Below are 16,242 nucleotides of genomic sequence, written 5' to 3'. Positions count from 1 at the left end.
AATGCACTTCGAAAGTTTTTAAAATGAGCAAAATATTCGGGCCGGCCACAAGAATGGGTAAAAATATTTGGAATGCACTCGGAATTTTTAGAATGCTCTTCGAATATCCAGGAACGTACAAAGAATTGTCTTTCCGGCGGCATTCTTGCTCATTCCTCCTCTAGTGTGACGGGGGTACTAAGGTTGTCGGTCCATCCCAACGCCATGATGCTTATTCAAATCGATATGTGTTTTCACGGAACATTGCGTCTTTTCAAGTAGACAACAGACCAGTGTGGTGAATGGATGCTGTGCAAATAGAATATAAGCACTAATGACGCTAGCTGTTCGAGCGTCCTTCAATGCTGGACTGCCAATAACAATGAATAAGTCCTCAAACTCAGGTATTTTGCCCTGGAACTTAATCAATTTTTAGACTCAGAGTTTTTAGACTAAAATGTGTAATAAAATTAAACATACCGAGGGGCTGGTACATGTATCAAAACAGACAGCAATTATGAATACATCTATTGCGATCGCGTGTATTTCAGATGATGCCTTGAGGGATGTACCGTACAAAAATTATCTAAAAAAGAGAAAGTTTCTGCCGGTACCATTCTCATCTACTCTTTACCACGGCCGCATATTGATTTCTTACTAGGTATTCACATGTGTCTTTGGCTTATATTTTTCATTCTTTCTCTACTGAGAAAATTTTTATCGACGAAAAAAATGTCATGTATTTCAGATGATGCCTTGAGAAAATTATTTTAAAAAGAGAAAGTTTCTCCAGGTACTATTCTAATCAAATCTTTACCAAGGCCGCATATGGATTTTTTTTTTTTTTTTTTTTTTTTTTTTTTTTTTTTTTTTTTTTTTGCTAGGTATTCACATGTGCCTTTGGCTAATATTTTTCTTTTCTTTTTTTTCTCTCTACTTAAATACTTTTTATCAAAGAAAAAATGTCATTACTCCGTTGTCCACAAGTATAGAGAAATACTTACCCTAATACTGTCAGTAACCTAATGGCACTGTATTGTTTTCATCAAATCCCAAACTCTTCTCTGTAGCTATCAATGAATATTATACTCACGTCACACATTTAAATCTGAACTAAAGTAAAGAAAATCGGGACTAAGGGCCTAAGGCATTTTCCGGTCAAGCGTCACACGTTAGGATAATTGCATTTGTCTTTTGCTAACATGCTTGCCTGCATTTTCAAACGCTTCACTGCTGTTCATGCTCTCATTTACAGTAATTCGTTCATACTTATCAGTCACACTTGATTGATATTTAAAAACCACTTTCGCGTCATAAGACAACAGAATGCACCGTGTTTTTATTTCTTGTCAGGTCACATCAGGTCATCCAGTGCGAATGCGTGCCACGCAACAGCGCACACAACTAATATCATACAACTTCACTTTGGACTGTCCGGTGTCACGTGAAGAAACCGTCGTCGTGATTAAACCGTTCTGACGGATTATTCACGCGGGGGTAGCAGTCTGTTGACTTACAGTACGTAGCTGCACATGCATTTCTAACATTTCCCCGCAGAGAAAGTTGTAGTATTATCAAACACAATTTCTTTTTAATGAAAATGACTGAACTCTGAATTGAAAGAACATTGTAGAGTGAAAAGATTTATACTACGAGTCTTAGATCTGCCACGTTTTTCACACAGAGCAAAACAGTTCAGTCACGATCAAAAGCTCACTTCCAACATTCCCCCCAATACTGTAGTAATAAGATTATCAAAAACATACTCTCTCATGACGAAAACCACTGAATTATGAATTGGAAAATCATAGTTCAGTGCAAACATAGCGCCTACTTAGGACGACATCGTCATACCGGAAGTTACTTCTTTCAATCTACCTCAATGCGCATGTGCAGAACGGTTTTGTGTCATTTTAGATTTTTTTGTCACTGAATATTAAAGAAAGAAAAAAAAAAAAACAGCATGATGACAACAAAAGAAACCTTAAATTAAATTTTTTTATTCGCGATGCAAAAATTATGTAAGAAATGTCAAACTACACATGAAAACACTATATGTGTTTCAGTCGACAAGTGCTTGGACCAGAACAAGCTTTTTTCCGGACATTTTTTTGGGGAACATAAATTACCTATGTTTTAGTCTTGACGCGAAGTCCCCTGAGTTACAGTTTATAAAGTTTATTTTAAAAGACGTCCTTACCTCACCTATAATTTACAATAACTGAATCACTACAGCATATTTGGAACATGATACAAAATAAATAAATAAATAAATAATAAAAACTTTTGATCCCGAGCATAAGAAAATTGTTGTCGGTTTGCGTACGAGATGTTATGTCTCCGACGAAACAGGCACATGTCAATACAACAAACACTTTAAATTATGGGAATACAACATTAATATTTATGCTAAAAACTGTGTTCTGAAAGTTACACATTTGCTTTGTTAAAATGGTCATGGTCACGATCATTTTCTGCAAATTGCTTACGTTTACGACACTCGTAGGCCTATAGGCCTACCACTTTATAATGCCACGTTTCTAACATTTTTAAGCTTGCGTTTTCATGTAAACATTTCACTTAAAATATGCCACTTGAAATTACTGTACTTGCAGACCGCGAAGAGTGGGCCCCACGCCCAAACTAAATAGCCCTGACTCGAGTCCGTCTGCTCTACAGCTTGCCCCCTGACGCTTCGAACCTCGGTAAGTCTTGTGTTTTGGCGGACAAAATACTGGAAGTGTGGTGATTTTCGCAATTTGAAGTACCTGGATATATGCTTTTAGATATCCACGATTTCCCTGACATGATTTTGTATTACAATTTTTAAATAACACTTTTATGTCGTCAAAAGTTAAGAGGCAGGGCCTTTTATGTCCTATTAATTTTTTTACTGTTGTTACTAGTCTTTATCTCTTATTGTTGCTATAGTCACCAAACCATAACTATATGGACTGTACTATGAAAATAAGGGTTTTCACTTTCTTGAGCCATCCGTGTATTTAAATATATGTTATAATATATTTTATAATTCACATTTCAAGCATAAGATAAATCATATTAAATCAAAATAAAAGAAATGTATATATAAGCCAAGAAAAGAGCCTTGTTACAGACTGTCACCGGTCTACGTTACACGCATCATGACACTATGCATACTAGTGCACGTGACGTCATTGGCAGATTGTGACGTCACACTGCACTTCCATAGTAACAAACAAAATAACTGCGGATAAAATCATTCAATAACTCAAAAATGTAATCTATGCTCTTTAACGCATCAGGTAAGTTAAATAAATGCATTTGTGCTTGCAGCTCTATTAGTAAACAGCAATTACATGTATTTTCGTTGTCAACTCAAACATGTATGTTTCTATTTTCATGTACTTCATTTAATTCACTCAATTCATGATGGTGAAAATAATTGGAAACTCCTACTTGCTTTCTCCTACTTGCAGTTTCTCTAACGTTCACCTACGTGACGTTTCTCTCACTTTTTACCTAGATCAATGCTTTTAACCGCATTGGTTTTACTGCCAGTGATTGCTGTCGTCATCTCTGGGTTAGCCGTATTGGCAGTGATTGCTGTCGTCATCTGTGGGTTAGCCGTATTGGTTTTACTGCCAGTGATTGCTTTTGATTTCCTCCTATGTTTGTGCTGTGTGACACCCCGAAAAAGGTTGGCAAATATATTCTCAAATAAAATAATAAATAATTAATAAAATAAAATAAAATAAAATAAAATAAAATAAAATAAATCTCACAATTAAATTATAATGTATATGTAGATAGGGAATATCATGAATCATCACAGATATTCTTTGGTTTCAACAACTTTTTATTCTAAGCTTCCCGTCAATTTAGTAAAATTACCTAATTTGGTAATGGTGTGATGTCTACCGCTCTTACGTAATATCTATTATAATTTCATTTTTCGACAACTTAGCAAAATAAGCCATCAATCATAGTAATGTAATTGCGTAATTGGTGATTGTGTCTTAGTGGACCAAAGTTCACGACTTCCATTAATACAGATTTTCCATTACCTCCTCATAAAAGTATGATAACTAATCTCTCTTGTTGCTAGCCGTAACTTTCCATTAGTTGTGCTGTTTGGCCCTTTTACTTGCACTGGTTGACTCTTTGACATAAAGGTTTCATCAGTCATTAACTGTAAAATTCATTCCTCTAAATGAACAAAGTAATACATCTGCTGCAGGGTGATTCGTGGAGCGAAGAAGACTACCAAGACAGGCTTGGCGGCGGCAACCAAACATGCGAAGAAGTGGCGCAAGAAAGTAGGCGCCATCACTGTGTCGGACTTGAAAGAATGCAGTGAAGGCAGTAAGTAGGAAAGAACTGGGCCCCGTAACTCGAAAGCATCGCGTATTGCGAATAGTGATATCATATAGAGGCTACAATGTATTATATGGGGCGAGTATGGGCGAGTTATGGAATCGAGAAGTTTGCGCTCGGTCGCCTGGCCCTGGTTTCTGTTTTACAAAAGAGTTTAGCCTGACAATTGGTCCTAACTTTTAGACTGAAATGCTAATTGATTTTGACATCAGTGGAACATCAATTGCCATATCGCCAATGTAAGGTGAACATCTAATTTTTAAGCGCTAGAAGGGCCTCTGAAAGAGAGTAAAACCAGGCGAGGGGGTGGGAAGGTGGATTCAGGACATAAAGCAAAATTAAAAAAAAGATTGCCTTTTTGAAAAATAAAAGTAAATTACGGGTGGGGTGGGAGTTATTGGATTCTGGGGTTGCCACTAAAACCGATCACGCTTAAATGTCTGTGAAGATTATAATACATCGGTAATGTCATAGAAACTGCTTCCAGGTCTACACATGACGTCACTGTTTTCAAGTTTTACTTTGGCGGCTCTGGACACTCAAAAACAAAACAACCTGCAGGGAAAAACAAATCAACCTCATGAATCTTCAACAGTTAGCAACGAAGATCCGAAAGGTTTAAGTTACAAGTCTAGTTTGCACTCAGACAGCGGTGACAGACATCCCAGTTGGCGGGGTTTGAAGTCACGTGCCGAACGCCGAGGTTCAAGGTCAGGGTCACGTGCAGAGAGGTCACCTTTGATACCTCACGACGCAAGTCCTAGGCGTGAGCAGCGCCATCTACAAATTGCCGGAACAATTCACGAAAACCTTCTATTGATGAGCGATCGACTTAAAGACACTGTAGAAAATGAGAAGAAAATCGCTCATTCATCGCTGTAATAGTATTTGCATTGTAAAAAATGAGAATTTGGACCTTTTAATATTTCTTACAACTTGAATATTTATTTTATTTATTTATTTATTTATTTATTTATTTATTGCAGCTATAACATAGTAAATACGTAGGCTATGCTAAAAAACGGTTAACAAGACATACACTTGTACATAGATAAATATTAAAATAATAACTAAATGTAGGCCTATTTAGAAATCCCTTTACAACTTAAGAAAGACAAGTTTCCAGTGGGGAAGTTGGTTCTAAACGTATCGGTACTTCGGCTGGCAAAACAGAGAAGGCCTACTGATATTGATTTAAATATAAAAATTCTGTACTCCACATTTTAGTGGGGCCTATTTGTCAGTTTTTAAATCATAGGCCTACTGTATGATACTATTTCAATTCCAAATTACTGACTATTGTAATTGCTGAACTATTGCGTCTATAGTCAGTAATACCGACCGCAATAGTGGCAGCACCGGTTACATTTATATCGATATAGGCCTATTCGGCGTGTTTTATAATTTTTTCTATGTGTACATTTCTTGCACAACTATCATTCCCAATTCTTATCCTAAAAACTTCAAATCGGTCAAAATAAAGTGCCAAAAAACTGTTAGTTCTAATTGACTGGCCAGCCATTTAGAACTAAATGATTATTTCAAAATGGAATTAAGCATACACCCCATTTCCATAGATTAGATCGACTTACTTTAGATCGACCTAACTCCCTGGGGGTTCACGCTAAATAGCTGTCAGCCGGGCGGACACGAAAGTTAATTACCCCTTACAGCTTGTAGTAGGCGGGACGGACATTTAAGTCGGATTATCTGAAAGTAATCTAGTGAGACTCCCCGCGAGGATAGATCGATCTAAAATCTATGGGAATAGAGCCATAGACTCCGAGTGCAGGAACAGGTTGAGCAATGATTCCTGTGTAAGGAAAAGTGCCTTTTCTTTTCCGAAGGAAAAAAATTGGTACTGTAAATCCCGTATAGAGTAGACCGTACCTTTAAACACAATGACTTTAAGAACATACATGTAGCACTGGGAGGATATTATATTTTTTGGTACGAGCAAATGAATGTGAATGTAGCTGACGTTGCCGTGATACAGTAGCTTTGGAGTGCTTCTTGATTTAAGCTGAATTAAAAAGTGGATCCGTCATTATGCCCAAAATGCATTTACTAGCCATGCTTCACACTTCAATAAATTAATATTATAGGGGCCTACCCATTAAAAACACCACGCTTTAGGGTAGAGAGGTGGTGACCGGAAAAGTAAGCAGCTCCTTTTTACGTGAAGACTGCATTGTTCAATTAATATTGTAAGGGTCACATTTTGTGGTCTATAGATTCGTCACAGGATGTTATAGCAATCAATGCAGCATTCTCCTTGTGCTGTGGCATTCAACACTTTAATACACCCAAAACTTAAATGAAATTTTTTTTTATTCGTGGTGCAAAAATTATGTAAGAAATGTCAAACTACACATAAAAACATTATATGTGTTTCAGTCGACAAGTGCGTGGACCAGAATAACCTTTTTTCCGGACTTTTTTTGGGGGAACATAAGTTACCTATGTTTAAGTCTTGACTCGAAGTCCCCTGAGTTACAGTTTATAAAGTTTATTTTAAAAGACGTCCTTACGTCAGCTATAATATACCATGACTGAATCACTACAACCACGCAGATATAACAGACTGTTATAACTCCTTGCTACAACATATTTGGAACATGATACAAAATAAAAATAAATAAATAAATAAAAATAAAATAAAAAATAAAATAAATAAAAACTTATGAACCGGAGTAAATAAGTAAATTGTTGTCATTTTGCCTACGAGATGTTTTGTCTCTGACGAAACATGCACATGTCAATATTAATACGCCTACAACAAACACTTTAAATTATGAGAATACAACAATAACATTAATGCCCAAACTGTGTTCTGAAAGGTAAACATTTGCTTTGTTCAAATGGCTATGGTCACGATAATTTTCTGCCAAATGCTTACGTTTACGACACTCGTAGGCCTATAGACCTACCACTTTATAATGCCAAGTTTCCAACATTTTTAAGCTTGTGATTTTTCATGTAAACATTTCATTTAAAATATGAGACATAATCTTGAATTTTCTGTCCTTGGGCCCCCACGCCCAAACTACATGCATGTATATAGCCTTGACTCAAGCCTGTCTTCTCCACGGCTTGCCCCCTGACGCCCCCTGACGCTTCAAAATGCCGGAGTGTGGCGATTTTTGCATTTTGAACATCTGCTTTTAGGCCCTACATATCCCCGATTTCCCTGACATGATTTTGTATTATAATTTTTCAATTTTACTTTTATGTCCTCAAAAGTTAAGAGGCAAGGCTTTTTATGTTTTATTAATTTTTTTACTACTATTACTAGTCTTTTAAGATTAAAATCTCTTATTGTTGCTATAGTCACCAGTTCATACCTATATTGACCGTAATGTGCAAATAAGTGTTTTCACCTTTTTGAGCCATCCGTGTATCTATAATATTTTTAAAAAATATTTTATAGACTATAATTCACACTTTAAGTGTGAAATAAATCAAATTAAAAAATGTATGAATAGCACGGTACGCCAAGAAAGGAGTCTTGTAACTGAGTGTCACCTGTCTACGTTACAGGCATCATGACGCTATGCATCCTCCTGCGCGTGACGACATATGCAGACTGTGACGTCACACTGCACTTCCATAGAAACAAACAAAACAAACTGCAGATTACTGTAAATAAAAAAAGTATTCTATGCTCTCTAATGCATCAGGTAAGCCACTCAAACGCAGTTGTTGTGCTTGCAGCTCTTTTAGTGAACAGCAATTATTTTCGTTGTAAACTCAAGCATTTATTTCTCTGTTTAGATGTATTTCATTTATTTCAATCTATTCATGATGGTGAAAATAATTGGAAATTCCCTCTCTCTTTCTTTCTCCTACTTGCTGTTTCTCTCACTTTTTACCTAGAGCAATGACAGATACTAACGACGGAGAAGTTGATCCTATCGTCATCTGTGGGTTAGCTGTATTGGTTTCACTGGCAGTGATTATTTTTAGTTTCCTCCTATGTTTGTGCTGTGCGACACTCCGAGAAAGGTTGGTAAATATTCTAAAAAAAATCACAATTGAATTGCGATGTATATGTATAGATAGAAAAAAAAGCATTATAGGATATGGGTTCATTTTCCATATCATAACTATGGTATTGTAACTTAAACCAAATTATTAACACTAAGAAGAACATACTCTTATGGCGCCAAAAAGATTAATTCGTATAGAGTCTACTCTCATTCTACAATCACAAAAGTCTTCTTCTTTTACTTATCGTGCCACCTTCCAATACCGTGAGTCATTACAAGGATTCTTTGGTTTCCACAATTTTTTATTCTAAGCTAACCGTCAATTTAATAACATTACCTTATTTGGTAATGGTGTCATGGCTAGCGCTCTTACGTAATATCTATTATTATTTCATTTTTCGATAACTTTGCAATATAATCCATCAATCAAAGTATTGTAATTGCGTAATTGGTAATGGTGTCTGAGTCGCCTTAAGTTCACGACTTCTATTAATACAGATTTTCCATTACTTCCTCATTAAAGTATGATAACTAATCTCTCTTGTTGCTGGCCGCTACTTCCCATTAGTTTTGCTGTTTGGCCCTTTTACTTGCACTGTTTGACTCTTTGACATAAAGGTTTCATCAGTCATTAACTGTAAAATTCATTTCACTAAATGAACCAAATGATATTAGTACTTATGACTTATTTTCATTACAATATAACAATAGGATATATTTTCCTATATTTTTAAAATACTGAAAGTTTATATTGAGCTCTTACTGGTCACGTACGTTTGCTGGCTCCCTCCCCTACATTTTAATATACGATGAAATGATAGAATGAATTACATGATTTATATTGTATTTTATTAATATAATATAATATAATATAATATAATATAATATAATATAATATAATATAATATAATGTGTTTAATCTTAGGCGACGGTTGATGAAGCGTTATGTGTCTGCAATAGAGCTGGGGGCGATGGACGAAGTTCCTCCTCTAGACTTCTGTTCCATCTGCTGCAGGGTGATTCGTGGAGCGAAGAAGACTACCAAGAAAGGCTTGGCTGCGGCAACCAAACATGCGAAGAAGGGGAGCAAGAAAGAAGGCGCCATTCCTGTGGCGGACGTGAAAGAACGCAGTGAAGGCAGTAAGTTGGAAAGAACTGGGATCTGTGTTACGAAAGTGTTTTAGCCAGAAAATTGGTCTTAACTTTTAGACCAAAATGTTCATTTATTTTGACATCAGGGGAACATCAATTGCCATATCGCCAATGTAAAGCGAACATCTAATTTTGTAAGAGCTAAAACGGGCCTCTGAAAGAGAATAAAAGCTGGGAGGGGATGGGGTGGGTGGATTCAGGGCATAAACGAAGGATGGACCACATGTGAAAACCAAAAACAAAAAGGTTTTCATTTTTTAATGATAATATATGTTATTTAAGTTGCTCTAAAATCAGTAAAGTGTTTTTGCAAAACTCCTTGGTCAACTCTGGTCCAGAATCATCGGTACCTGCATTTTAGAAAAATATTTATTTGAAAAATAAAAGTAAATTACAGGAGGGGTGGGAGTTATTGGATTCTGAGGTTGCCACTAAAACCGATCACACGTATATCTGTGAAGCTTATAATACATCGGTAATGTCATAGAAACTGCTTTCAGGTCTACACAGGACGTCACTGTTTTCAAGTTTTACTCTGGCGGCTCTGGACACTCAAAAACAAAACTACCTGCAGGGGAAAACAGATCAACAACATCCATCTTCAACAGTTAGCAACGAAGATCCGAAAGGTTTAAGTAACAAGTCTAGTTTGCAAACAGACAGCGGTGACAGACGTCTTAGTAGGCGGGGTTTGAAGTCACGTACCGAACGACGAGGTTCAAGGTCAGGGTCACTTGCAGAGAGGTCACCTTTGATACCTCACGACGCAAGTCCTAGGCGTGAACAAAAGCTTGCCAGTCACAGCAGCTGTGAAAATATTGAACTCACGCGTGTTCATCATACGGCAGCGCCATCTACAAATTGCCGGAACAATTCACGAAAACCATCACTGTAGAAAATGAGAAGAAAATATCTCACTCATTGCTGTACTAGTAAAAATGAGATTTTGGACATTCTAATACTTCTTACAACTTGAATATTTACTTATTTATTTATTGCAGTTATTACATAATGTTTACGTAGACTATGTTAAAAAACGATTAACAAGATATACACTTGTACATAGAAAAATATTAAAATAATAACTTAATAATGTATTTAGAAATCCCATTTCAAGAAAGGCAAGCTTCCAGTGAGGAACTTCTGCTAGTAAAACAGAGCACTAATATTTATTTCAATATAAAAATTCTGTACTCCACATTCTAGTGGGGCCAATTTGTTAGTTTTTTTTAAATCATACAGTATAATACTATTTCAGTTCCGAATTACTGAATATTGTAATTGCTGAACTATTGTGGCTATTGTCAGTAATACCGACCGCACCAGTGGCAGCACCAATTAGATTTATACCGATATACTGAGCGTGTTGTATAATATTTTCTTTGCGTACATTTTCTTGCACAACTATCAGTCTTTCCCAATTCAATTTTTAAAAACTTCAAAATGGTTAAAATAAAGTAGTACCAGACATTCAATCGTTCCTTATGAAATGTACAGGAAAAATTGAGTTCTTATTGACTGGCCAGTCATTTAGAAATAAATAATTAATTGAAATGGAATAAAACATCGACTCCGAGTGCAGGAACGGATCGAGTAATGATTCGTGTGTAAGGGCAATTGCTTTTTTCTCCGAAGAAAAAAAATGGAACTGTAAATCCCGTATAGAGTACCTTTAAACACAATAACTTCATGAACATACATGTAGCTGCAAAATGCATCTAACCAAATTATTAAAAGGTTCCACAATCCTTTTTTTTTTTTTTTTTTTTTTTTGTCAAATAATAATAACGAAATTTCTAAAATGCGATGAACCTACCATTGATACTGCCGTAACTCATAAGCACATCTTAAAAATGAAACGACTAAGCCTATCCGAAGCAGTCGAAATTATTAATAACCTTTATATTCAGTTTATGTTACGTGTTTCAGTGGTTCTTTGGGACCCGAACACTTGACGGCAACACAGAAGAATTGGCCTGCTTTGTACTGAGCAACAACATCGAACTAACTGCAAGAGCGCTGCATGACGGACTGAACCACCTTACCTGCTCAAGAACTGCCCAGAACTCCCAAGGGCCATATCTCAAGAAGGAGGCACATGTACGTTGAGTGGGCCATACATTGATAATTCTGGTATTTTGTCTCTTTTACACACACGGACTGCACACACTCACACGAAATCCGTGGGTTTAGTACTCCTGTTGACGATTTTGATATGTATTGGCTGTTTTAAGGCATGACAGCAAAGGACTAACTAGAAAAGCACTCAGAGAGTGAGAGCGCAGACCTCCGCCAAGGCAGCAAAGTCTCCATCCAATGCCGTTTCACCCCTAAATTTTCGATATTTTTGATTATTGATTATTGATTGATTATTGATCCGGATCACCACCAAAAACTAATCATCTGTTCCTTGGACCACTTCTGACAGTTCCTGAAAATTTCATCAAAATCGGTCCAAAACTTTTTCAGTTATGTTGATGACAGACACACAAACAAACAAACAAACAAACAAACAGGGGTGAAAACATGATCTCTTTGGCAGAGGTAAAAAAAATGTAAAATGAGGACTAGTTAGGGCACCCGCCGCGGTGCTGGAGCTCTCAATTTTTTTTCTTACCTTTCATCTCCAAAGTCAGTTTCCCATCATCAGAGCTGTGATGCAGGCAATACCCATCTGCTTGTTTACCAGTTAGATCGTTGTAAAATCATTTTCACGCTTTCACCGCGACGAACAGACTCCTTCTCTCGAGAAATTCGTTAGAAATTGCTTTCCATATTAAATATGGCAAAGAAGTGGATAGGGTGGAATCTGCAGTCTTTTAGGCCTTGCAATTAGCCATGACTTAACCGGGGATACAATCTTACACCTTATCTTCCTTGGTCAAATGGCTACACTAAATCAATCACACAAGTAGACGAGTTACTGAGTATTTATATAACAATAACACGACAAGCACTGGAGTAGGCATGTCAAGCTGGGCACCCTGGCCTCATCAACAGTTTTAGGGATAAATAAGAATCCATTCAAAAAAATTTTTTTGAAATATTATTTCCTGAATTTTAATTCAGCTTTAATCAAGAAGCACTCCAAACTACCAATACTGTATCACGGTAACGTCAGCTGTCCTGACAATATAAATTATTCAAAGTTGTTCTGCACGGTCTACGTAACTTAGGTAATACAGGTGACAAATGAAAGAAATCGAAGAATAGAGGAGTACAATGTGAAAATTTTCTCAAATTTTAGCAAGCGAAAATGTTGTCAGGAACGTACTCGCGAATTTAATGAGACAAGCTTGGGTGATGTAAGGTCAATGAATGGAGAAATTCTGGAGGTCTTGCAAACAGTTGAAGAAATAAGAGGGGAAACTTAAGAATAGGAAGGCCCTACCCGTCTGTAGCCAGATTGTGGCGTGTCAACAACCAAATAATAATAATAATAATAATAATAATAGGCCTAATAATAAATAAATAAATAAATTAATTAATTAATTAATTAATAAACAAATAAGCAAAAAAAAAAAAAAAAGAAGAAGACAAAAAGAAAATAGAGCAAAATCCAAGAAACGGAAGAGAAGGCCTGCTCTCCTTAATAGTTTCCAATTCCTGTAAGTATAGGGATGTCATAGCAGAGCATGAACTGTTATACTTGCAAGGGTGGGACCGCCATTTAGTGACCAAGTCGGAAAATATAGCTTAATATTTTTGGCTCCCAAAGAGTCAGAGTCCGCCAATAGTCCGAAAAGTCCCACCCCTTTTTGTAGGCAAAAATATTGTCACCTAGCCCTACTTCTTCTGCCCCACCCTACTCAAACTCCCCCCCCCCCCAATTCTTTATGACCAGTCCCTAACCGCATGAGTTTCATGCTACGCACACGGCTGACGAGGTGCATTTGAAACAAGACGTCTTGAACGGTTGTTTTTTTCGATTTATTTCCTTAAAATCATACATTTAGATCTATAGATCCATCTATATTTCGGAAATTCACAGCCTGCAAAACACCAGTCGTCTGCATAAAACGTAGTTTTGTAACGCATGCGCAAACGTTTTCTCCTTGTCCTGACCTGTCCTGAACTGGGGCCCGTCTCACGAAGCTCTCTTTAGTGACGTTAGTAAGCAAGGTATTTCTCTCGTTAGTTACTCTAAGGGTTCCCATAGATTTTAGATCGATCTATCCCCGCGGGGAGTCTCACTAGATTACTGTCAGATAGGCCTAATCCGGCTTAAATGTCCGTCCCGCCTACTACAAGCTGTAAGGGGGTAATTAACTTTTGTGCCCTCTCGGCTGACAGCTATTTAGCGTGAACCCCCAGGGAGTTAGGTCGATCTAATCTCTGGGAATGGGGTCTAAGTAACGACAGCTTCGTGAAACGGGCCCTGACCTACAATATAGAACCTATAGCTGCTCATGATGTAACTTACAAATCTTACATATTTTGGCTGTTTACCTTAACTGTATAGGGCCTGCCTCAAAAGTAAACATGTATTTACGGCATCGACTGTGCTTTCTTTGCGGGCGTACTTTTCGAAACATTTTGGATTTCACAACAAAAGAAAGTCAATCGCTTTTTTTACTACCGAAGTCGGACATCACATTATGCAACAGCAAGCTTCTCAGGTGCGCTCACACATTGAATAAAGGTGTGTTGTGTCGAAAAGCAAGTCACCACGACTTCGACGCCGTCGTGAGTATCAACAAAAACATCTACGATGGCATGGACTCCGTTCCACATTATTACCACCAACTGATGTCGTCTCCGCTAATAACTGGGTACGTCGCGGAGCTTTCGGGTGAAGTTGTTGGCTTTGCTCTCTCTCATATTGTGGACTGTGAAAGCACGTTTGTTTTACGAGGCGGGAGGATGAAGCCGACCTGCAGGGGACAGGGAATTATGACTGAGTTGATGGCATACATGGGTAGACAGGAGCGAAGGAAGCACCCCAACTTAGAGCGATTTAGGCTAACAAGAAAGATAAACGTGGATGAGGTACCAAAATTACATGGCAGTATCTCAGAAGTGTCGAGGAGCAAAATGTTTTGTTTTCAGCTCCAAAGCCCTGGTTTAGTTGGTGGAAAAGATTTAAGAAATCAAAAAATGAACCAAGATGAAGCCAGCTCTAAGTTGACGAAGGTTTCAACAGCTGGCCTGCGCAATATTTTAGCTTCTGGAAAACAAATTCAAGGTCTGTTTCCAGGCGATGTTGCCGTGTTAGGCAGGGTGCCTTACAGCATCCATCCGAACAATGCTGACATTATAACCACAGAATGTGAAGTTTATGCATCTTTTCAAAGAGATCATAACACAGTTAACATCAGCACACCTAGCTTCATAAGTGCAGTCATGATATATCGTTGCTCACACGGTCTGTACACCAATATAGATTTATACGGACACAGAGATGATGTGGAAAGCCACGTAACTAGTCATCTCCTACGAGCAATATCCATGGCGTCACAACAGAACGTTGCCCATCTCATTGTTGGCTTCATTGTTCCTCTAGACTTTCCTGGTCAGCCTCTGGTGGACCTAGTCACTCGGATAGGATTGGAACCGAGTTACATGGAAGGCGGTTCTTGGGAGAAGTTTTTATTATTGTTGGACACTAAAATACCTGTTGAAAGTTAGGTAATACTACGTGGAGATAGTAAAATGATGGAGACTACATTGGTGTTGGTGCTGTCTGTGTAGCCAGAAGACGGTGATGCGGCGGGGGAGGTGCCCGCATTTTGTATGGGGAGGGGGAGGGCACATTGATAAATATTTTCATAGAAAAAAATATAGTCGGGGAAGAATATTTTACCGCTGGTGTTCTGTGTATAACTAGAAGACAAAGTGCATACAGCCTTATGTGCACACTTGGCGCGGGGGGAGGGCGGGGGGATACCCGCATTTTGTTTGGGGAGAAGGGCACAAGGATACATATTTTCATAGATCAAAATCAAGACGGGGACAATTTTATCGTAATACACGGATGTTTGTTTGTTATCCTAGCTGTGCTCTTGTACATGAGCATCCAAGAAAGAATTTTACACAATTTTAATGTCTCAATAAAAAGTAAAGGTTATAAATCTAGGACCTGACATGGGTAACTGTGACATCTACTATTATAGGTAAAGTCCGGGATTGGCATCCACTGTTGCGTCATGCATACAGACGTCTTCTGTTTTGTGTGGGGAAGTAATAAAACATTTGTTTACTGTGACATCTACCAACAAAAGACAGGTGAGATTGGAATTTGTTGCAGTGAAATGCAAATACATAATTATATATTTGTGTAATTTAGAATTTAGAACACGTGAATTTGCACAATGTTGCAGTCAGAGTGAGCATTTATTACTGGGTGTTTGATGATGACGAGTCAGCCGAGAGAAAATAATTGTGAGAAACCAGGTCACAGTGGGGATCTTCTGAGTTTTATAACTTTGCAAAATCTGAGGAGTTGGGGGGGGGGGGGGGGGGGGGGGGGGGGGGGGGGAGGGGGGGGGAGAGGGGTGTCAGGAATAATGGGCGTACAACTGAGAATAAAAGCTGACAGGATTTATCTGTGGACACTGACAGAAATTCTCTTTGAGAGGCATTTAAAACCGAAACTCATCTTGCCTGTGGACTTTTTACATTCCTTTCAATCAACAGTAACTTTTCACTTTAAAATTAATCAAGATGTTTTTTTTCAACTTTTTACCCCTATTCATATTTTATAGTTAACATATAACCAAGTACTTTAGTTAATGACTTGACTTTTGTAAAGCAGTCATTTCATTCT

General features: G+C 37.6%; 1 protein-coding gene across 2 annotated transcripts; it reads left to right on the top strand.

Moving 5' to 3' along the window:
* The first annotated feature begins 3,507 nt into the window (after window positions 1-3,507).
* Window positions 3,508-10,937, top strand: LOC147761485 (uncharacterized). Of its 2 annotated transcripts, XM_087013315.1 has the most exons (4): window positions 3,508-3,658; window positions 4,199-4,323; window positions 9,250-9,464; window positions 9,977-10,937. In XM_087013315.1, exons 3-4 carry the CDS (start codon window positions 9,260-9,262, stop codon window positions 10,369-10,371), a joined length of 600 nt encoding a protein of 199 aa, XP_086869441.1. In that variant the 5' UTR covers window positions 3,508-3,658; window positions 4,199-4,323; window positions 9,250-9,259; the 3' UTR covers window positions 10,372-10,937. The 2 variants fall into 2 exon arrangements, with proteins under 2 accessions (XP_086869441.1, XP_086869440.1); XM_087013314.1 differs by lacking the exons at window positions 3,508-3,658; window positions 4,199-4,323 and adding an exon at window positions 8,146-8,340.
* Window positions 10,938-16,242: the final 5,305 nt, after the last annotated feature.

The sequence above is a fragment of the Lingula anatina genome, chromosome 5, assembly GCF_051362555.1.
Source record: "Lingula anatina isolate TDL-2025a chromosome 5, LinAna3.0, whole genome shotgun sequence".
NCBI classification, from domain to species: Eukaryota; Metazoa; Brachiopoda; class Lingulata; order Lingulida; family Lingulidae; genus Lingula; species Lingula anatina.
Note: the sequence above shows the minus strand (reverse complement) of the source record. Positions and strands in the feature narration are given on the sequence as shown.

Bases quoted from the DNA above. Each gene is read 5' to 3' on its own strand.
- LOC147761485 (XM_087013314.1), top strand. From the start codon at position 8,216: ATGACAGATACTAACGACGGAGAAGTTGATCCTATCGTCATCTGTGGG. The intron at 8,341-9,249 runs GTTGGTAAATAT...GTTTAATCTTAG, and splicing joins TGTGCGACACTCCGAGAAAG to GCGACGGTTGATGAAGCGTT. The intron at 9,465-9,976 runs GTAAGTTGGAAA...AACTGCTTTCAG, and splicing joins GAAAGAACGCAGTGAAGGCA to GTCTACACAGGACGTCACTG.